Raw genomic sequence first — 24,533 nt, forward strand, 5'->3', positions numbered from 1 at the left:
AAGTTCCAAAAGTTTTAAGAAATTAAAATAATTTCCGACTTTATGCCAGCTATCTTGGTATTTAACTTTATTCTAATACTAAATTACTTACAGTGTGTCTCAGTGTTCTGTGTTTCCACTTGCTCTCACAATAAATACCAGTAATTGAGTCAATGGTGGCAGTATCTCTTCCTAAAGACAAACATAAATTATTTAAGAGGAAATGTCCATGTTATATAAGAATATATAATACATTCTTGAAAATTAAAAGTTTAAAGAAAGTAATTTCATGTGATGTTAGAATAGAAAACAACATGTTCTTCCATTAATTGCTAGCAGAATTTTAATTTTATTATGAATATTTTTAATTGATAGAACAATATAAGAATGTTTATATTAAAAAAGGGGAGGATAATTCAGAAAAAAGTGAGGTTTTTCTCCAAGAAAATTGAATAACCTTGAGATACACAGTGACAAAATTGTTCATGATTGGGTTTCAGTCATACAGTGTTCCAGAAAAGTGATTATTAACAAATACAATCAACTAATCATTTATTTTGAGTCATTTGATCAGTTCACTGGTTTGCAACATACAGATATGATTTCTGAAGTGGTCTCTGATACATGTCAACCACATTGAAGATTATCTTCAATCATATTGAAGATAATGGAAGTGTACCATTAAAACGCAATACTTTTCAAAACCACCTTTTTAGGTACGTTTCAAATGTTTTCATGATTTACATAACTGGAGAGGAGTATGAGTTAGGAAGAGTAGGAACACATCCTTTGGATGTACTTTAGTTGTTTACCATGCCTGGTTCAAATCCATACCTTTACTAGACCCTAGATAAATGATTGAAAATATAGATTATATTTTTATGTTTCTACAAAAGTGCACTATTTCAGCAAGGCATTATTAAACCACTTTTTTATCAAGGAGCTTATAAGAGGTTTGATGGGTAACATAAAAGTGATTTGATTAGTGAGTCAACTCAGGGGCAAGAATCAACCGTATTATGTCACATGGTTGTATGGAGCCGAACACCAAGTGCAATTCAGTCACCCATAGAACTTCCAAGATTCCCCACTCTGTATTGCTTGTTACATTCTATTTTGGACATTTGAAGAAATGTGTTCTGATAAAGAAAGTCTGTGTTACATGATTTCTGTGAAGCTTGTGGTGATGACCTCACATTAAGAAACAAAGAGCATTAATTATACTTGGTGAAGCAGAAATCTTAACGTGTGAAAAGATGAAAGGAAAACAGATTAGTGAACTGAATCAGACCTGATTTCATGGATTGAAATAGATCAAAATCATACTTAAGAATAGTGTTTTTTTCTGGGTGCACTATATTTACTCCTTCCTGAATGAAAACTAATTAGTGGAAACTCAGGGAGAAGTGACAGTGCTTTTCAAAACTGTAATTTGAAAAGAATGTCATTTTGAATGTCTCTTTCCTGAGGGCCAATAGAGAGCAGAAAAAAGGAATTGCCACACACTGTAAGAACACTATGCCACCGGCTAGTGCTCTGCTTTGAACAGAAGAGGATGTGGGCCAGTTGGCATAATCCTGGATATCAGCCTCTATGATTAAGCACAACTCTAATCCTTTCAGAAACCATTTATGATTCTGTCATTCACAAGTGATTCCAAATTCTATGGGTTTATTTTTATTTTATGCTTTACTTTCTTGGTTTAATGAGCTCTCTATGTACATTAGTAGGAATATCCTTTCACAACATCCTTTCATGTGCTAGATTTTACTCTTTCTCAGTGATTACTTCCCATTCTGGAATTCTGCAACTTTCTGAATAAATTCCTCAGTCAGACTCTCCATTAGTTGATATGTGTGTGTAGATTCTTCATTTAGTCAGTTCAAAGCTTCATCTAACTTTGAAAAAATTAGTCATACCTTTCCAAGCTTCAAATGATCATCTATTCAATAATAGCTGGTCCCTTCTATGTCACCTCCATTGTGTCATCTTCCAGAGATGCAGCAACCAGACATAAGCTCCAGAGTTTTAGAGTTGAATTAGAAAGTTCTCCTTTCCAAAGTCTTTAAACCAATTTGATTATGTTTAACATTTGGAGAGAGTTTAATTCATAATCAAGATGAACTTTTCCCAATTACTCTAATATCTCTTCCTATAGACGAGCTTTTATGTCTCAAAACGTTCTGTACCATTAGAATTGGAAATAGAAAATTTGAATGAGCTGTTCTTTTGATGCTTCCGATGCACAGTTATCCTTGAGTAATTTGTGCAAAATTCATAAGTTTCTTCTTATTTGGAAAATAAAGATAAAACTTCCCACAGTAATTTTGAGGTGAAAAACTAAGGCTATTAATATGAAATTCACTTTTAAGTGGAAAGCAGCACTAGTGTAGTTGTCACTTACAAATCATTTATTCTCAATTTCATTAGTGTCATATTTTCCTTCTATATATCTTCACAATTGTTTTGGTGGTAGAACAAGTGATGACTTTTAAGCTAACAACAAAGAAAAATCCAGGACCAGTAATTCCATTTCTGGGTATCTTTGCCAAAGAACTTAACACAGTGTCCTTAAGAGATATTTTTATGACAATGCTCATTATAATATTATTCATAATAGTCAATTGGTAGAAGCATATAAATAGTCATCAAAGGAAGAATGGATAAATATAATAGACTATAAAACATAAAGAAATAGCATTAGCCTTACAAAGGAATATTGGCAGTATACCAAAACATGGTTAAGCCTTTATAACATTATGCTAAGTTAAACTAGTCATCCAAAATACAAAAACCATTTGACTTTACTTACTTATATGTGGTAGTTAAATCAGACAAACTTATAGACTGGAAAAATAAAATGCTGACTGTAATTGCTGGTTGGGGTGGGCTATGAGTTTTTGCTATTTGACCTGTACTTAGTTTCAGCCATGAAGAATGGAAATTCTATGGTTCTCTTGATCATAAATGATAACATAGACAATATGATTCTGGTAATTTGAAAATTCTTGGCAGGGTGAATTTAATGATATGTGGATTTTTTCCACCAGAAAGAAGAAATTGAATGGAATTTACTTTGTGCATAAATTATAGTTTTCTGAATTCCAAACAAACCAAAATAAAAGACTGCAAAGCATGTTTTCTTTTCAAGGTTTTTTTGCTTTTATTTTTTGGTGAAGAGATGAAACAAGATAGAAATGATATTGGGTCATTGGAGTAAAGTCTTGATTACTTTGGTGATGGTGAGGTGTGGTAATTTTGCATATCAAGATAATAAGCATCAATACTACTTGAAAATGTAACAAAAACTTGTTTAGGAATACATTTAGAAAAAGAAATATCTGTACACTGAAAACTAGAACATTGATGAAAGAAACTGAAGTAAATACAAATAAATGGAAAGATATTCCATGCTAATGAGCTGGAAGAATTATCCAAACACCTGTAGTTATCTAAAGAGATCTAATTTTAAAAATACACATTTAAAAAAATACCACTAAATATTGCATGAAATTTTCAATAGAAAGAGAAAACACAGTCCTATTTTTATGGACTAGACAAAGGCCCTTAAAACCTAAAGCAACCCTGAGAAAGATGACCATAGCTGAATCATAGCGGCACTTGATTTCAAATGATATAAAACTATAGTAATCAAAACATTCTAGTCCTAATATAAAATTGACAAAATAGTGAAATAGAACCCAGAGTCCTGAAATAAACATATGAAAATTTGGTCAATTAACTTATGACAAAATGCAATAATGGAAAACTATTCTCAATAAATCATGCTAAAAAGGTATTTGCCAAAGAATATGGGTATTTGCCAAAGAATAGACTCCGATTTTATATCATGCACAAAAATTAATTAAAAAGTTGCACTGGTGAACTGAAACCATAAAATCAGAAGACAATACACGGATCCTATGGGGTGCTGGGGATCAAACCTTAGTGGGCTATTGCAAGGCAAATGCCCTACCTGCAGTACAATTGCTCAGTCCCTGTTTTGATGATTTTAAAGATTTAACATTAGAAATAAGGTTTTTAGGGTGGGATGGGGGATGGGGTGGGGGAGGTGGAAGGGCTACAGAGATCACTGGTGGTAAAGAATGGGCACTGGTGGAGGAATGGATACTCTATCATTGTATAAATGAAACCCAAGCACAAAAGTTTGTAAGTCTACAACTGTACCTCATGGTGTTTTGGTCATGGTCACGGTCCTCCCGTTGTTCATGGATTTGCTTGAGCGGGCCCAGTAACATTTCCATCATAAGACTTGTTGTTACTGTGTTTGGCATATCGAGTACATCACAGGTAGCTTGCCAGGCTCTGCCGTGCGGGCGAGATACTCTCAGTAGCTTGCCGGGTTCTCCGAGAGGGACGGAGGAATCGAACTCTGGTCAGCCATGTTGGCCATGGTGTTTCACTCCCCCCAAATAAGAAAGAAGATTTTATCTTTGGCTTGAACCACACTTTCACTCATGTATGCTACATCAAGAGAAGGAAGGTGGTTTTTACCACTCTGTTTTGAAAATAGTGAATGAGAAAACAAGAAAGTTTGAAGACATAACACAGATGTTTTATTGGAAATAAATGTTTGACCAAGGTTAAGTAGAAAGAGGATCTGCCAGAGCAGGAGGGAGATATAAAAGGAGAAGCTGTTCACATCTGCCTTGCAGTATTCAGCAGCAAAGCTCACATCACTGAAGTACTGGAATTGATGGAACCATTTCTGGAAGCAGCCTCCACTTTGGCATGGAACAGAGGCATACTCTTCAGTTCACCTTGAAAATAAATGCAAACCACACAACCCAGGTTTCTGTTAAATACAATTAGCCATCTCTACTAGAAAAAAACAGTTAAATTTTTCAGTCCTTATCCAATTTATAAATACTCCATGATGTGGGATAGGTTCCTTAAAATTGCTTTCACAGGGTTGGAGCAATAGCACAGTGGGTAGGGCATTTGCCTTGCACGCGGCCAACCCGGGTTCGATTCCCAGCATCCCATATGGTCCCCTGAGCACCACGAGGAGTAATTCCTGAGTGCAGAGCCAGGAGTAACCCCTGTGCATCGCCAGGTGTGACCCCAAAAGCCAAAAAATTTGCTTTCACAGATTTTTTCAATGGAGTTCAATGGAGATCATCTGTACACATGGAAAGTTCACTAGAATGATGGAACAGGTCTGAATTTTTGAAAAACCATGAGGAAATTGGCTCTGTAGAAGTTGGTTTCCCACAAGAGAACATGAGTGTCATTAAACACCTTGTAAAAGTTCGATTTATTAGGGCCACAAAGGAACAACGAGGTTGGGAACCACGAGGTTTTGCCAACCTGGTGTCTACGGAGCCATTAGAATTCTAAGGGAAAACCTACCCCAAACTGGAAAAAACATTGTGTCCTCTGTGATTTTAGGATTAGTTTCCTTTGAAATTCATTTTTATACCAAAGTAAAATAGATAATTAGTTATCACTTCCTAATAAACTGTTCCAATGCTAAACTTAATTTTTGAATATTTGGGCTGAATGACTTTCAAAAGTCAAATTTTCCAAATCCTAAAATATTATCAATCCTAAGATAAATAAAAATTTCCTCTTTCCTGGAATGTTGTCATATTTTCCAACAGTCAACTTTTTCTGCTTATTAATTGACTAATTCACCCACCCCAATTCCGTTATTCAGAAGATGTTTATTTAGCATTTACCTGGGCCAAACACTATCAGGCATAGGCACAAAGTAGAAGTTAAGGCATTTCTTAATAATCTGAGAAATTTGTATAAAATTCTAGCTTAAAGTATCTCTACAGTGAAGCTTACAATATTGAATTTCGATGAAAACAGTTTTTATTGCCCATTTCCCACATGTGTATCCTAAACTTATCACCAACTTTAAATTCAAAGAGGATGGGCTGTGGATGGGGCCGTGCCAACTCAAGGTAAAAAGGAAAAACAGACTTCATCCAAGAAAAACAGCTCCTTATCCTGTTGGATACCAAACATAGCTAAGACATTCTGTTTTCCTTTTTTGGCTTAGACTTCTGGGCTGGAAGGAAATTTTCTCTGATTAGATGGGAGCAAAACTCAACAACTTGCAGGAGCTTGCCAAGTACTCTCTGTCCTGGGTGGGCCACGGCATTCACACCATCCATCATTTACAACCTACTAAAATGACACTATGAAGTTGGAGACTGAACCAGAAGGAAGAGAAGGCAATTTATTAGAAGACAACTTCTCAATCACTCAGGACTTTATGGAAGGCACATGCATTCAGCTCTTGGAGGACTGCCAGTATTTGCTAGTTCTGCTTATTCTTTTTAGTAGTCTCATCTCTTTCTCTTTTGAACTAACCCATTCACACCACATAATCATTTTAAATGTTACTTGAGCTTTTATTAAAGGTTGATTAATAATTGGCGGGAACTATTAATCATGCATTCACGATGCATTTAGAAGCACATTTGCAGCATACAGGCTTTGACACATGGAAAAACTTCTGAAAGGGATGGAAAACACAGAGCTTCATTTTTATTCTGACAATGTTTCAATCTACTTCAATACCACACTGGTACAAATGTTTAGTATGTCTTGGAGTAAAGGAAAAATGCTTATTGTAAATAGAAAAAAATGGGAGACTAGCAGAGAAAAATAACTTGGGGCTTTGGATGGGTTTTATGCATTGTCATTAAGCATTAATGTGACATTCATGTAAAATTAAACACTAAACTTAAATAATAATCCTTACATGTATATAGTTAAAGAGTTCAAAACTTAGGACATGATGGTGATAATATGACAGTTGAGGCCACTGAATGGTTTCTGGGTTAATATTATGTTGCATGAAAAAGTCTGGATGCAAGGAAAGAGCATATGACTTGTGGTTAGTCGTTCTGTGTACATATCCATCCAGACTGGCGGTGTCTCTCAGAGGAGAGCATAGAAAGCAGCCGTTTGTGCAAGGTCTAGCCTGCAATGGAATATTAGAAGAATAAAAAGCCGCGCAAGCCCAGGTTTCCTACTGTTCTGTGAAAATGGCAAGAGAGACATCTTTATGTGATGCCAAAAGAATCAGAGACATAAGAAAAATATGCCAGCTAATACCTATAATTGTTTTTTGAAGCACAGAAATACCCATTAACTCCCCTTTGGGGAGAAAGGGTCCATCAAACTTATCAAACATGTTTGATTTGAATTTATCTATTTTTTAATATAGAAAGATCAAAATACTAAACCAGGAGGATATATAAGCTAGAAAATTTTCTCCATTTGCTTTAGTTGCTGCAAGCAAAGATAAATTTTGTCTAGTCATATTAGAACATTCCAGAGATAAGCAGAGGCTTAGAAAGCAGGTCAGCATGAGAGCAGCTCACATCTGGATTGACACCCAGACTGCCCCTTTTAATTTCTCAGCCTCAGTTTACACACAGGCAAATCAGAACAATAACTGTTTCCCAGAGTGGATGAAAACATACTCAGGAAACGATAGAATTAGGAGGACATAGTGGTTTCAGGTGCAGTTGGGGAAAAGAAAGCTTCCAAAGCTGTTCTGAGTAATTTCGTTCTGAACAACAGTTGTAGGCCAGATAAATTTGAGAAGTTTGAATAAGAGAAAGGATTTATCAGGTGAATGTCATTGGGCTTAATAAGTACCAATTTACTTTTTGTTTATGTAGTACCTAGAGCAAAGAACATCCTGGTATTTCTGGATTAAGATCAATTTGGGGGCCTTGATACATTTGGCAAACTATGGAACATGTGTCCTTTCTAGCCCATGCCTCACTTTTGACCAGTCAAATGCAAATTCAGCTTTGAATTTTCAGGTTGAAGTCAAAGGCCAATTCTGTTAAAGATCCCTGTGTTAGGTGAAAAAAGTTGTTGAAAGGCTTCTCTAGGGCAGGTCGAAGCATATGCATCATGTATATATAGTTTCATAATTCTGGTTTATTTTTTTTTGTTTGGGGGTCACAACTGGCTATGCTCAGTTTTTACTCCTGGCTCAGCACTCAGGCTCTGTGCTCAGAGCCAAGATAGGGCTCCAGGGACCATATGGGATGCTGGGGATTGAACCTGGGTCAGCTGTGTGCTAGGCAAATGCTTTAATTGCTGTACTATCACTCTGACCCCAGTTCTGGGTAGTTCTATAAGACAATATTTTCATATTTTTTTCAACAGCAGCCATCCATATTTGCATCATGTACTAGACTTAATGGGAATGACACGAGTCCAGACGTACTCACAAGGAAGAAAAAAGAAATCACATAACATGTTTTTAAAGACATGTTTCTTTGAGTCTTGGTTTAAAAATTGTTCTTTCCTTTGACCTAAACTGTAATTTTTCTTCTCTTTATTTTGATTGTTTGACTATCTGGATCTATATTTTAGTAGAGATTTTCCTATGGGAACTGAGATGAAAAATTAGAGGAGGAATACATTTTGAATAACACAACTGCTCTGAATCGCTGAGTTCTCTTCTGTAATGTCTGAACGTGACTCACCATTCCCCAGTCAAAGTTGGCTGGCACAAGCATTTCAGTTCACCCTGGAACTCTGGGAAGTTGCCTTCATGGTAGCAAGAGAGATTCGTCTTCTCATTCCCACAGACTGTTGAGGGTCATCTGGTGTGTCCAGGGAGATAAAAGTAACAACCACAGCTGTTCATCTTGTTCACTTCATTCAAGAAAACTTTTTGGAAAAGTTTATATACATAGTTAATGCCAAGCTAATTAAGGACTCAGGCTGGCTGAGTTACAAATACTTAAATTGTGCTGCATTATACAAGAAGCACTCTCTCTCTCTCTCTCTCTCTCTCTCTCTCTCTCTCTCTCTGTAAAGTGTGTCTGCTGCTGTGCTCTGTAACGAGCGTGGCCATCCATCATTTGTTTCCATACAGCTTTCATTTGTGAGATAAGATCTATGCCATGGGGTGGCTATAAATTTTGGGATGAAAAGAAACTTGCTATAACTAGATGTGCTGCTGCTCTGCTAATAAATCAACACAGGCCATAGGAAAATTGCATCTCTATAAAGGCCAGGAAAGCAAGAACTGCACTCTGGTACCCAAGCACTCATGCGATCTCTCTGTTGGCTTTCATAGCTGAACTCCAGTTACCCTGCTAACACTTGCTGCTCCCTACCTAATAATTCATAACTTAGCCGAATGCAAGCCAAATGCTGTCTAAGAGGTTTGTCTGTGGCACTCAGTGGTTAACTGCATGTGAATTCAGAGAGACTCTCTCATATAACAAACAACAAAGCCACATATATTGAGGAACCTTTAAAAAAAAGGTTTGAACCTTCAAAAAATAATTTACAAATGATAAGAAAGTAAACAGAATTTTATTGCAAGAACAGATCTGATGGTTTGAAGGAACTAATTAAGAAAATTTTATCTTGAATCCAGGTCCTTTTACCCACTGTCCACATGCATGGCGTTAGATGCAAAATTCAGTATCTGCATATAAAGAAACTAATATACTTAATGATGTGACTTTGCCAATAAGACCTAGTAAATTAGATTTTTGTTTGTTTGTTTATTTTGTTTTAGCCACACCCAGTGATGCTCAGGGTTTACTCCAGGCTCTGTACTCAGGAATTACCCTCGGTGGTGCTTGGGGGATCATATGGGATGCTGGGGATCAAACCCAGGGGTCAGTACATGCAAGACAAATGCCCTACCCACTGTACTATATCTCCACCTCGTGAATTAGGATTTAAAAAGAAAATATAAGGTCAAGAGTGTAATTCAGAGGTAAAGTGCATGTCTTTCATACATGAAACCTGGGTTTGAATCCTAGCACCTATACATATGTGTGTGTGTGTGTGTGTGTGTGTGTGTGTATGTATACATAAGAACTTTTCAAAAGAGTAGCACTGCAATGCACTGTCCTCCAGTTGTTCATCGATTAGCTCGAGTGGGCCCAGTAATGTCTCCATTGTGAGACTTCTTGTTACTGTGTTTGTCATATCGAATACGTCATGGGTAGCTTGCCAGGTTTTGCTGTGAGGGCGAGATACTCTCAGTAGCTTGCAGCCTCTCCAAGAGGGGTGGAGAAATAGAACCGCACGCAAAGCAAATGCCTTACCACTGTGCTATCTCTCCAGCCTTGTCAAAGGAGTAAAAAATATAAATCATCCTAAAAGAGGTCAAATTCTGGGGCTGGAGGTACAGTATAGCAGATTCGGGGATTTGCCTTGCACAGGGCTGACCTGGGCTCAATCCTAAGCACCCCACGTGGTCTCCTTAGTGCAGATGGAGTGATCCTTGAGCCCAGAACCAGGAGTAAGCTCTGGGCACAGACAGGGGTAATCCATAAAACAATATATAATAATAAAAGATAAAAGAGGTCATTACTAATTATAGTATGAAGCTTTTGGTTCATCTTTTCAATAAGTTTTGATTTTGTTCTTTTGTGATTAATATCAGATATTAAACTGATAAGAACAGATACTACACTTGATCTTAGCCAAAAGGGCTGGAGCGATAGCACAGCGGGTAGGGCGTTTGCGTTGTATGCAGCCAACATGGCTGACTCGAGTTCGATTCCTCTGCCCCTCTAGGAGAGCCTGGCAAGCTACCGAGAGTATCTCGCCCGCACGGCAAAGCCTGGCAAACTCCCCATGGCATATTCGATATGTCACAGTAACAACAAAGACGATATGCCAAACACAGTAACAACAGTAACAACAAAGTCTCACGATGGAGACGTTACTGGGCCTGCTCAAGCAAATCGATGAACAATGGGAGGACAGTGATAGTGATTAATATGCCTGAAATTACTTAGGACATTGCTTTAGGAATAAGAATCTTGGAAAAATACTAAATTTCAGTTATACTAAATTCAGCTTTTGCTGTGATTATAACTCTTTGTTTCTGGGGCCTGGGTGCTTATGCTCTTTATTTCTAATAGAGATATTATCCACTTAACATCTGCTGTCTTGTAGAACACTAGGCAAGTGAGATACTGTCTTTACATGATCAAATGGCAATGGGAGTGACCATTGCCCTAGTTCAGCACAGCCTATATATACTATCTCAAGTTTCCACTCCCAAACCCATCAAAAAATGTAGAGCACAGTTTAAAATAAAGTTTGCTCACCTACCTCCCATCAAATTTCCCAAACAGAGAGAGGGAGAGCCATTGGCATCACTGAGGCAGGTGGCCCCATTGGCACATGGATGACTCTGGCAATAGTTCATATCTGCTTCACTGTTCATACTGGTGTATCCAGGATCACACATGCAATGATAGGCTGTGATTCTGTTGGAGCAGTTGCCATGGATGCAGAGGCTTGAGAAGCATTCATCAATGTTGAGTTCACAGTGTGTGCCTGACAAACCATGGGGCAGAGGGGTGATAAGAGCTATAGATGTCTTCACAATTTCCTCTGTGTAAACAACAACTGGAATTGGGGGCATTTGGTTGCAAACATCCAATTACTACAGAATTTACTGAGATTTTGAGGAACTGATCTGCCTGGGGTTTGTTCATAAAACCATGAACATTTTCAAAGTAAGAGAGAGACTCGCCATTGATGTATTTTGTACTTAGACACCCTCATGCTCCGGGCATATTGTCAATAGTTCATTCCTTTCCATGAATGACTGTACTGTCCCTTAAATAGCCAAGGCTGCCGGAAGCAACTACACTGGTAATAAAAGATGTCTGGTTGTCCACTTCCATTTGCCATTTGGATAGGGGGTCAGTCACAGAAAGAATCATTTTGTACCATCCACCATCATTTAATAACTCCAATCTTGTCATATTCAGTATATAAAAATTATTGCTACTTCGCAATTGAAATAATAATCTGGATTCTTGAATGTCAATCAATTCAGACTCTATCTGCATACAATATGCTCATATTCATATTCCTTGTTCCGAAACCAAACGTGATATTGACCAGCTCTCTGGTAATATTTCCATTTCTTTGTGCATTAAACACAGTATTTGCAATAGTTAAAGAGAGAAAGTATTATCGATCAGCTACTATGTTCAACCTCTAAAGTTTGCATAATTGTCTTGATTCATATTAATGAACATCGTGTTACTTCCATCACATGTGCACTGATACAGCACTGTGATAGTTGCTAAAATATTATTTCTAATGCATAATTCTTGAATGCATGTTATTAATTTTCTCTGTGCCAGGGCATCACACATTCATGGCAAGTGCTCTTACATTGACACCTAGGTGGTGATGACAATTTATAGAAGAAATAAGACTCAAGAAAACTTAAATACCCTTCTCATGGACATATGACAAATAGAAAATAAAGCCAGAATGTCAAACTGAATGGCTTGTAATCGATATCTCAATCACACATTTTTCCCACCTAAATCTTATTACCTTCCAATATATAGTTTACGCATGTAAACTGCATACTTATAATCCATTTTCTTTGTTTATTTGTTTAACTTATTTTATGTGGGAGACCATTCCGCATGGTATTCAGGGTTCATCAGGACCACACACTCAGTGTGTTCTACATTAGCTGGGATCAAATACAGGGCATCACACATTTAAATCAGATGTTCTCCCCTTTGAGCCACAGCCCCAACCCCTGATTATCAATTTTATACACAAAGAAATAAAGTATGGAGATACAGTGAGTTGGGTGCTTGTGTTGCACACAGCTGACCCAGATAAATTCTCTTCCATTATATCACATGGTTCCCCAACAAGGGCCAAGGAGTAATTCCTGAGAGCAGAGCCAAGAGTAAACCCTGAGCTTTGCTGGATGTGGTCCCAAAATATGGTTCTGAGCAAAGAGCCAGATGTAAGCCCTGAGCACTGTTGGGTTTGCCTCCCTACAAAAATCAAAGGAGAATAATCATACACATAATTAGATATTTTGAGGACTAGAGAAGCAAATATATTTGCCAAATATATTTTGGCAGTTACGAATAATCATTCAATATTGTCTATTTCTTTGATTTCTTTCTCTACATTATACAGATGAGTGAGATCATCCAGTATTTGTTTTTTCTCTTATTTTTTTAATCTATATGAGGTCCTTTGTTTCCACCCAAGTTGCCGTAAACTGCAGGATTTTATCTTTTCTTCTAAGTACATTGTGCATGTATACCATAATTTCTTTATCCAATGATGGGTCATTGTACATTTGGATTGTTTCTGTATCCTGTCTAAGATATATGTTCACCTACGCTCACTGCAGTGCTAAATGCAGTACCCAGGATTTATTCTTTTGACCATTATTTTCCACCAAGTTTAAGACTGGAATTAGGAAGGAAAAAGACAAGTATATTATTGCATGTTTTTTTTAAAAAAAATAAATGCTACACTGATGAATCTCATTAGCTCTCCAACTTTTATAGGAAGAATACTATGTCTCATGATACCCATAATTCATTTCACTAATACTGCTACGTGCAGTGAAGTGACTTCTTGCAAACTGAATAAAGAACACAATTCACATGACAATGCTTACATTTCACCTTTTCATCAGAGAACTTTATCATTATAAGTACATCGGCATCTAAAATGCGTTGTAAATTTTAAGTCTTGGTTTCTTGATAGGATGTAGAGATAGAGACGATTAAGTACTCAAGGCAGACTTGGGATGATGCATAGCTGGACTCTCAAGTGTCTGCTAGTCTATCATGCCTAATCTTTTCAATATATCTTCCATTGGAAGGAAAATACAACAGGGTCACAAGATCACAAGGCATTAAAATCAAACAGAGTTGCAAAAGTGAATTCTAGGTTTCATAGCTGTCAATTAGGAAGTGCTCAGTCTAGTGATTTACTTGCACATTTATGCCTTCATTAAGCTAAGTCATAATTTTTAAAAGAGCATTACTGAGACTTTTGGGGAAGATCACAGGCACTTTCTAGTTTTATTTTCTGCAGAGGCAATGCCACTGCAGGAAAGATTCAATCATTTCTCTCTGACAATTTGTCCAGACCCTAAACTGCAAACTGAAATGCATGTGTAGTAGAGAGATACTTCTCAATCTGCCTCTGCTTTTAGAAATCGTATTCCATTTCCCTAGAAAAATCTCCACAATGGCATTAAACTCTGCAGAAGGATGGAACCTGGGACTATGAGATTTAGTATTCCTAATAAAATATTTAAGATAGAATTAATAATTAGAAAATTATTTAATATACTTTTTATTTTGGCTTTGGGACCCATCTATGTTCAGGGCTTACTACTGGCTCTGTGTTCAAAGATCACTCCTGACACTATAACTTGTTCTGGGAATTAAATTGGGACCAGCCATGTGCAAGACAAGCACATAATCCCTGTAATATCTCTCTTCCCCCTAGAAAATTCTTTTAAACAAGTTAAGTAGAAAAAAAAAGAAAAAACATGTTTTTAAATTTCTGTGCCATACTAGAAATCAGGTCACATTATTTGTGTTTATAATGATGTAAACTTTATTTAATATGAGTTTAAAAGTACATACATTCTTCTGGAAAACTTTCCAAGTACATATGCAGTACACATTTCTTATATATCCTTTTAATATATGTTTTAAAAACAATTTGTTGTGAGACGTTACTGGTGCCTACTCGAGCAAATTGATGAACAACAGGACAGTGACAGTGACTGTTCAAAAACAGAGACATAGAGCTGGAATGATAGCACAGCAGGTAGGTCATTTGCCTTGCACATGGCCAACCTGGGTTCGATACCCAGCATCCCATATGGTCCTCTGATCATTGGTCTCCAAGTACTCCCCTGAGTAATTTCTGGGTACAGAGCCAGGAGTAACCCCTGAGCATCGCTGGGTGTCACACCATCCCAAAAAACCAGAGACATGGAAATAAATATATTATTCTTTGTTCCTCAGTCACTTTGGGGCTCAGAATACATCGGAGGTGAGTCTATCCTTTCACCCCATTACATTATTTTAATGCAGTGTTTTCCAAGGGATTTTTTTTGTAAGGAAAACTTCCTAAACAGTGCTCAGAGTGTTTGGAAGGCCACACCAGGCAATACTTAGCTGGACTGACTGTGTAGGCCTGCAGGCCCAAAGGTCCAGTGCTCATGCTAATCCTGACATCCTTTTCAGGATCACTGGTGCTTAAAGGTTACTAGAGTCCCAGCTAGGGACCATGCAGCGCCCCTCTGTCAAACTCGGGCCCTGCGTGGCATGTGCTACATCCTACGCATATTTTCCTGGCCCTATTTTCTGTTTTACTGTAAGAAAATATTATACTTTCATTGTAAATATTGTATTACTGTATTGTAAATATTATACTTTTATTGTAAACATTATAAGTCTAAAGCAGTTAAATGAAAATATTCTACACTCAAAAGAATGGGTTTTTTGGTCCATTTTCACCACCGCACAGCCAGTTGTGTGTTGAAGTGACAAATAGTCTAGTGAGCACTGCAATTAAAATGATGTGCAAGTCACAACCAGCCCGGTTCAACCCACAGAACTTCAGATGAACCCAAGCACCTCCAGAAGAGAAGTAATTCCTGAACACTGCCAGGTATGGACCCCAACTCAGCCCCCAACTCCTCTGCCTAGATGTGCAAGGACAGAGTCCAGGACTGAAGTACAAAGTGAGTAAAAGTGTGAGCACAGCAGGGATGCTGCAAACACAACAAGCACCTCTGAAAGCACTACAGCTAAAGAACATGACTGCACTGGGCATGAGCGCAAGCATTGCAGCCAATTTGTGCATCAAAACCAAGCACGTGAGTCCTGAAATCAAGCTTGTGCTATTCTTCCAGCATCACAGAGAAACAAAGGGAACAGGCAGGGACTGGTATGAAATGAAAGAAAGGAGGTGGTAGGGCCCTCACTGAATGGAGTTAAGGAAAGAGTGGTGTAAGATATTGAACACACTCCTAGGAAAGCTTCTTTAGCACATAAGAAGCCAATTCAGGAAAATAAAACCAGGAATGACAGATGGTAAGACTGGAGGGGGAGGAGGATCAAAGAAATTCTGATGAATAAATTTGATGGTATGTTTATATGCCAATGGAAAAACAGGTGATGCTGGAGAGAGCGGAAAAGAATTCTAGAAGTAAAATATTTGAATATGAGGGAAGAAATGAAAATTCAGTTCAAGCATAAAAAGTTAGCCATAGGGTGGGCTGCATGCTTTGAAGTAGAAAAGAAAACTGAATCTCAACAGTAGCACGATTAGATAGTAGATGTGTCAAAATTATGAAAGCAATATTTAAATTGGTAATGTTTGGGTAATGTATATTCTCTATGGATGAGCAGGAACATCTTTCAGACTGAGGGCAATGCTCTTTCAATGGGAGGTTATAAAATCATTTCTCTCTCTCCAGATGTTTTATCTCTATTTTTCAGAGAAAGCTTTAGGTTATGGAAATTATCTACATGACCTATGGTCATGCAGCCTGGAAATGTGAGTGCTGACATTAGGACACTTACTCAGTCTTCTGAAAAAATAAATTATAAAAGAAAATCCATATCTAGCCAGATTCTCAGGCATTTATTTGAGATGATCTAAAACCTTGGTTTGGTATTGGTCTGGCCTCCATATCCCACCTAGAAACCCAGAGCAAGGTGAGTTAGGGATTCATTCTGGCTTATCACATTCCATTAACAAGCCAATATTGTTGTCATGCCTTTCTTGGGCTATTCCACAGAAAACAAGGACTGATAGTGGGATGAAAGATAAATATAAACTCTATGTACTTTCAAATCCTCAAGGTGCCGACTAGCACTGGGCTATGGAAGGGCATGGGTCAAGTTCGCATCATTGACCTTCCTCACAGACTTTCCCATAGGTACACATAGGAGAGGAACAGAAGTCATTCCACAGGGACTAGCAAGTCCCTCCATTGTGACTTGGGTTTGACTGGAAAGTAAAGAAGTTAAAAGAATAAGAGCTATCGATGAACTGAAGATGAAACTGGTGAAGGCAAGATCTATTGTAAGTTTCAAATGCTAAATTCACAAACTATTTATATTAAAAAATTTGTGTGGCACTGTCTTTTAAAATATAAAATGGACTATAACCATTTCCAACTCTTTTAAAATAAAAAGGATAAGAGGCTGGGAAGAGAAGGGAAGATAACACATGGAAGAAAAGAAAAATTATATAAAGTCTACCAAAAGCATAAAACAGATTTTAAAAGGTGTAATGATATTCTATGTAGTTTATAAGTTACTGGAACTTTAAATTATACTGTAACAACAAAGTCGTTACTGGGCCCACTCGAGCAAATCGATGATCAACGGGAGGGCCTTTACCTTTACCTTTTACCCTGGTTTTATCAGTCAAGAAACTGAATTCCTGTCTGTTGCCCAATCTGATCAAGAAATTAAATAGTGAAACTTGGTGCTAAGATCCTCTGGGTCCAAAACTAGACACAACCAAACCACTTGAGCTTCTGTGCCTCAGAATAGGAAAAACACTATAGTCAAATTCTCACTCTTTTTCCCACATTCAGAACATTTTCATTTCATTTCATCATCCTGTTATTCATCGATTGCCTCGAGCAGGCCCCAGTAACGTCTCTTTCATCCTAGCCCTGAGATTATATTCAAGGCTATTTAGGAGAATGAGACCCATCATTGTTACTGGTATTTGGCATATTTGGTACGCCACGGGGAGTTTGCCAGACTCTGCCCTGTGGGCAGGCTACATTCGATAGCCTGCAAGTTTATCCAAAGTAGGAATGAGACAATAAGATGTCATAAAAAAAAAAAGTTCTGATAAGATGTCGCGCGGCCGCAAATGCGGCCGCACGGTTCCCAGATCTAGATTTTATAGTCTCTGAGTCTTGGCCGCTGATGGGATTACACGGCGCCAGGGGCCAGGTGGTGGGTGTGACCCCCGCCTACTGGAATTTGGAGGATCTGGGTGGAAGATGCTCAACTCCAATCCGAGTAGGCTTGGAGGTCTTGGCCCCGGAACCCGCGTGGCTTTGTCCCTCTGCCAGTACCTTCATGTGTGCGGAGAGTGGTCTCAGCATGGTGGTGGCTGGTCCTGGAGGTCTTCAGCTGCCGGAGCCCTGGTCAGGGCGGGGAGGAAAGCTCAACCCGCTCCCCTCCAAGGGGCCCCAGGAAGGAACACCCAGGTGCGGGGGCAGAAGACTGCACTGTTCTCGTCCGGAATCTGAACAAAAGTATTTAAAATAAGAATTTCTGAGAGCAAAACCCAGGTATACAGGAATTTGTGACTGAGAACTCAAACCCATAGGTTCAACAGGACTGGGAATGGAGATCCTCTGCCCATATTCCCCTGTCTCAAACAACTCAGCAGTCACACCCATAAGCCACCTCTGGCTGGCACCAGATAATCTCATCATCAGCCACCATCCAGATCATATGTGCTCTCCATGAAGGGAGCATAACATGACGCTCACCATAATCATGCCACTAGACCCTGTGGCAGGCTGTTTCACTCAGGGCACCCCAGATGGGGGCGGGTGAGAGCCCTCTCTGCCCCAAGGGACTAAGCCCCAGCAGTCGGAAACCTCCAGATCCCAACTGCCTCCAGATCCCAACTGCCACCATGCTCTCAGTATCTCCACACGCTCGGGCCAAGCCTCACCTATGAGTAAACCTATTCCTGGACACTTCATACCACACACCCTACCCATATTCCAAGAGTACCGCACCACATTTGATGGGGTTCAAAGTAGGAGGCAACCAATCTTAGAGGTATATTGGCTGGAGCAATAGCACAGTGGGTAGGGTGTTTGCCTTGCACGTGGCCAGCCCGGGTTCGATTTCTCCGTTCCTCTCAAAGAGCCTGGCAAGCGACCAAGAGTATCCAGCCCACATAGCAGAGCCTGGAAAGCTCCCCTTGGTGTATTGGATATGCCAAAAACAGTAACAATAAGTCTCAGAATGAAGACATTACTGGTGCCCACTCAAGCAAATCGAATAACAATGGGTGGACAGTGCTACAGCAGTGCATATATATGTTATATGTGTATATATATGTGATACATATATACATACATATATACATACACACATATATATATGTATATATATATATATATAAACACACAAGGCTCAACCTCTAACAACATGTTAGTGATCTCTTATATAAGGGCTTAATCCCCTGGATGAAATACAACAATCTTCACACTCTTTCCTCTAAGGATACCTTTCTGTAGCATTTTTAGTGTTTTTTCAAAACAAGAATACAAAATATTCTATTCTGGTTCTGCTTTGGGACAGAAAATGGGGTTTAGGATGGAAACATCCAAAATATGGTGGTGGGAAGGTGTAATGATGGTGAAATTGGTGTTTGAATATTAAATGTAATCGAATATTGTGAACTATTTTATAAAATAAATAAAAATTTAAGAAAAGAAAAAAGAAGAATTTCTGAGATCTCAGACTGTCTCAGTCCCATTGATACCACGTGGGCTAGACTAGTTACATAATTCTGCCAAAAATCAGTTTCTTTCTATAGATGATAAAACCAGGGGAAATAATTATGCTTGTTTTTCATAGTCACTGTCACTGTCACTGTCCTCCCGTTGTTCATCGATTTGCTCGAGCGGGCACAGTAACATTGTGAGACTTGTTGTTACTGTGTTTTGCATATCAAATATGTCACAGTAGCTTGCCAGGCTTTGCAATGCATAGCCCTTCAAAAGAATGAACTGATCCATGTGAAATAGTGTCTGGTGCATTAAAAGCGTGTCTAGTCATGTGTCATTGATTCTTTTTGTATGCTTAGAACTAAGATTCCTGATGGTAATAAAGTTCTATTCATGTTCAACAGATAGAAATGTGTTTTTTCTTTTCCCTTGAAAGGTCATGCAGAGCCAACAAATTCATTTATTTTAAGTAGATTTTAGACTGACATACATGAAAGTCAAGCAAGTGTAGGCTCTAAGAATCACATTTTAGAGAATTTCAAATAAGCTTTAAAATATCCACTGCTCATATTTTTTTTTCTTATTTACTTGAAAGTTCAAAACACTTCTAATTGGACATCCAAAACTAATGGTATCTTTCAAAAAGAAGTAATTTGGTTAAACCTTTTGGATTACATTAAAAAACTGGGGATTTTAGTACTATTGTTCTTAACTTATTTGATTATTTTAGAAGTAGTAGAAATATAGCTGGACTTATTTATGTTTGTTGGTCATATACATCATGATGTCACTATGGTAAAATCCTTATTTTTATGGCTTAATTAAAATACTTCAATCTTACTGTTGATAAATAATTAATAAAGAATTATTAACTTATCATTTGTGAATTACACAGAATTGTTCTAATAAATGATTAATTTCAATGTGCTAGTATCATAAGAGCTATGATAGCTCTCCAGGTAGAGTTTTCCTACCTTTTTGCTATACCTGGTTTGTTCAGGGGTTACTCCTAGTAAAGCATTCAGGACTCAGTCCTGGTGGGCTTGGGCACCATATGGGATGCTGGAGATCTAACCTGGGCTGGCTACATGCAAGACAAGCACCTCACCCACTGAACTATTACTCCAATCCCAAGAGTTATATACTTTTCCTAAAATGAAGCCATGAAATTTACATACAAGTGGTACTACATGGAAAGTATCGTGCTAAGCAAAATGAGTCAGAAAGAAAGGGACAGACATAGAAAGATTGCATTCATTTGGGGAACATAAAGCAACAAAATAGGAGACTAACACCTACGAATAGCCGAGATAAGTACCAGGTTTTCTCCATGGCTTGGAGGCCAGCTGCACACACTAGGGGAAAGGGCAGCTTAGAGAAGGGAGTACCAAATAAAGGGTGCTTGGAGGATCCTCCCAGGATGCGAGATGAATGCTGAAAGTAGACTCTAAACCAAACATGATTGCCACTCAATGCCTCTTTTGCGAACCACAGCACACAAAAGGAGAGAGATAACAAGGAGGAATGCCCTGTCACAGAGGCAGGGTTGGATGGGGGTGGGGGTGGGGGGTGGGAGGGATACTGGGATCAGTGGTGGTGGAGAATGGGCACTGGTCAAGGGATGGGTACTTATACAATTATTGAGGAATCATTGTATAAGTGAAACCCAAGCACAAAAAAATTATGTCTACAACTGTATCTCGTGATGTTTCAGTAATAAAAATTTTAAAAAGTTATATACTTTTACTAAATGTATACCTATAACTACAACAGTTAATGTATTTCAAAAATTTGAAGTTCCTTCTATTTATCATTCATAATACCACTTCAAGGTATACCTTATTATACATTTAAAGTATACATGTAGCCATATAGCATTTAAAGAGTAAAGTGGTAGTTAGTAACCACTATTTAAAATTTGTTAATTTAAATAAAATAAAACTTTAGCATACAATTTGGACCAACTTGGTATGTTTAAACTTACTTTGCATATGTTCAAGAATTGGATTCTATGATGAACTGATCCTTAAAATTGGGGAGAGCTCCAGATCTTGATTATTTCATCTCATATCTTGGATACAGCCTTTGAATAATCCAGAATATACACCAGGCTCTTGTCTGCCAAGCAGGCCACCAATGTATAGTACATCTCCTCTTTGGATTTTCCATGCAGGAACAAAAATAAATTCTAGGTTTTTGTGAAGCTTGGTACAGTTCAATTTTATTTTATTGTCTTTTAAATATTACCAATGCAAAAAACAAAGTTGACTGCTAATTTGGGAGAACTTGGATGCAACATTACGAGTCTGCCATGTTTCAGTCAGACATGAGTACATGGTAAGCACTGTTTCTCCAAAGCAAGAAGTAAACCAGGTGTGTTTGAACAAACATAGAGATGGAAAAGCTCTCTCCTGATTCTCATCAAGATTAAAAACAGAATATCCCGTAGAGTCATTTATGCCAAATCTTTAATATCAAACAAAGAAAAAGAAATAAAAAGGAAAAAATTTAAGACTCATAAAATGCAGCAGAAAATGAAATATACATTATATATTTTATATAAACACAGGCATAAATACATGTATGCATGGATGCTTTCTATATTCAGGAAAATTTTATTCAATAGGATGACAATCTGACCTGTTTTCTGAACTTCTATGTTTAGCTGAAAAAAACTATATCTGGTTTATGATTTATAGCTGAGGCCAACTAAGCGCATGAAAGTATGAGAAGAGCTCTGCACTGATCAACATACAAGCATCTTTTCATTGACGGGGGAGCTGAATGGGGAAATTATGCTATTGTACTCCAGCTTGCTGCAAGATATTTATATAGCAAGAGCTCTTCCTGAAACATCTGTAAGAAGACTCCTCCAGGCAGATATTGACTTCATTTGCCGGAAAACTTAAACAGTATAAAGCTGAGTTATCCCCTCTAAGGGACCAAAATCAAAAATTAGGCTTGCAAAATTCTTCCTGGAGTCAGTACACCAAATTAGAGCAAGAAGGTAAGGTAGTTGAACAAGGGAAAGGGGAGTCTTCCAGTTGTGATCCTCTTTGGAGGCAGTTAATACTGGGAAGCTAAAAAGCAGGGACATTGCTAATATTGAACTCCCTCCAACACCATGATTTCTGGCGGTCAGAGAAGTTCACACGGCAATAACAAGGCAATGCTAATAATGAGAATTATCCAAGAAAGGTATCGGAAAGTGAAAAATGAAATCAACCTATTTTTTCAAACACATTGATGGTAACTATATCAAATGCTTTTATTCTAGCTAGTAGAAACAGATCAGACACAGAAATGAAGCATAGTAGACAGAATCTCAAGGATAATTGGATCTTTGGCAGAAAATAAGGTAAGTAAAGAACAGAAGGGGGTTCCTGAGGTTAGAGGTGGAGTTCTAACTTTAAATGAAACCAGGAAATAACTAGCTAAGATGACAATATTTGAGCAAAAAATCTGAATAAAGTAAAGAAATTATTGCAAAATTTCTAGGAGAAATCATGGTGATTTGAATCCACCATCAGTAAAGTGAAACCCGTGAGAAGTGGTGAGATTTTGGAAATATTTGGAGATAAGTCAAACAGGGTACTCTTATACTCAGAGGATCCTGTTAGATTTATCTCCAATGTTTTTGACCCAAGCAACTAGAAGCTTGAATTTCTATTTGTAGATTTAAGGAAGAAACAGGAAGCACAAATTTGAAGGGAAAGTGAGAGTCGAGTTTAAATTTGAGATGTTTATTAGATTCTAGGTGCAGATGTCTAGTAACCAGTGTAATATAGAATATCAAGAAAGACATTCTAAATTTGCTAGTATCACTTTGAATTTGTCAGTAAATACTTAAAACTGTGATACTTAATGTTAAGTCTTGCTGAGAACATCAAGAGAGTACATATTCAATTAATCAGTATACATCTGGAAGTAAAAAACAAAATAGATGTCAGTAAGAAGGATAAGAGCCAAGGTGTGATGTCGCATCAACTGAGTAAGGAGAGTTTTCAATGAGAGATTTCAATTGTGTTGTCTATTAAGAGGTCAAGTCAAATAAGAACTGTAGAGACTATTTTTCAATCTAGAAAATACTGATAAACTTGACAAGAGCATTGTCTTAAAGATTTTGTCCTCTTCAGGTTTTTACATCCCAATTTACCAGGGGAAAAAGTCTACTTAACATGATGTCTAAATGCTGTCATAGGGTCCAGTTTAAGTCTAGACAAAGGCAAGACATATTTGAGTATTTCACTGAACAGCAGTGAAATTTGCTTAAACAACCACCTATGTTTGAATATCCCCTCTGTATAAAGCTACATTTTCAGAACTCTGATTTGATTTCCTACAGGAACTCTGCATTTTGAATCTGCATTTGGAGATCATCTGCTCCAGGCAACTACAGGTAGCTTTCAAAGTGTACATTTAGATAAAACAACCTATTTGAAGAGGTTAACATCTCTGAATACACGGCAACTATTTCATATGAGATAAAATGCCTAATAAAAAATGTGGCTCTTCAAGCTCCTGCATTTGAGAATATGCACAGAATCACTCTATCTCAGGGATTGTGGGAGTCCCTGCTGGTCATACACGGATGCCTGAGGCATCACTTTGTGGATCCAGATTAAAGGACACAGAGAAATAGAGCTGTTTTTTTTTTAGAAGCATGCTTCTCCAGCAAGTTCATTTCCTTTAGAAATCACTGCAAGTAATCAGAACGTGTGATTTGCTATAGGAATTTTGAAAAACTGCAAATCTCAAAGGGCTGAACTGTGGACAGATGAATGTCAGTGAATACTTAAAGTGTTGGTACTTAAAAATGTAAGTATTACAATACTGCAAGCAGTAAGGGCAAAAAATGAAATCACATACAAAGGAGCACCCCTTAGAATCACAGCAGACCTATCAGAGGAAACCCTCAAGCCAGAAGAGAGTGGTGAGATATAGTGAAAAAACTCACTGAAATGAATGCTTCACCAAAAATACTCTATCCGGCTAAACTCTCACTCAAAATTGAAGGAACGGTACACTATTTTCTAGATAAACAGCAGCTCAGGAACTTCATAGACTCAAAACCAAACCTAAAACAAGGGCTAAAGGGGCTATATAAGACAAGACAAACCCTACAACCACAACAGACCCTTACAGAAAGATGACACAAGACCCCATAACAATAATCTCTCTCAATGTCAATGGTCTAAATTCACCATTTAAGAGACACAGAATGAAAAAAAAATAAATAAATAAATAAAAAAAAGAG

General features: G+C 37.8%; 1 protein-coding gene and 1 pseudogene across 1 annotated transcript in view; both read right to left on the bottom strand.

The window, feature by feature from the left end:
* Positions 1-24,533, bottom strand: part of CRB1 (crumbs cell polarity complex component 1) — a 79,755-nt gene that overhangs the window by 6,711 nt on the left and 48,511 nt on the right. Inside the window, 10 exon segments of the mRNA XM_056110535.1 lie at positions 4,579-4,760; positions 8,460-8,624; positions 11,070-11,312; positions 11,314-11,814; positions 11,816-11,899; positions 21,242-21,471; positions 21,473-21,515; positions 21,517-21,652; positions 21,655-21,690; positions 21,693-21,742. Of these exon segments, the coding sequence (XP_055966510.1) occupies positions 4,579-4,760; positions 8,460-8,624; positions 11,070-11,312; positions 11,314-11,814; positions 11,816-11,899; positions 21,242-21,471; positions 21,473-21,515; positions 21,517-21,652; positions 21,655-21,690; positions 21,693-21,742 (1,670 nt within the window).
* On the bottom strand, positions 10,343-10,457 carry LOC130020201 (uncharacterized; annotated as a pseudogene).

Source organism: Sorex fumeus, unplaced genomic scaffold (assembly GCF_029834395.1).
Source record: "Sorex fumeus unplaced genomic scaffold, SorFum_2.1 ptg000010l, whole genome shotgun sequence".
Classification (NCBI taxonomy): Eukaryota; Metazoa; Chordata; class Mammalia; order Eulipotyphla; family Soricidae; genus Sorex; species Sorex fumeus.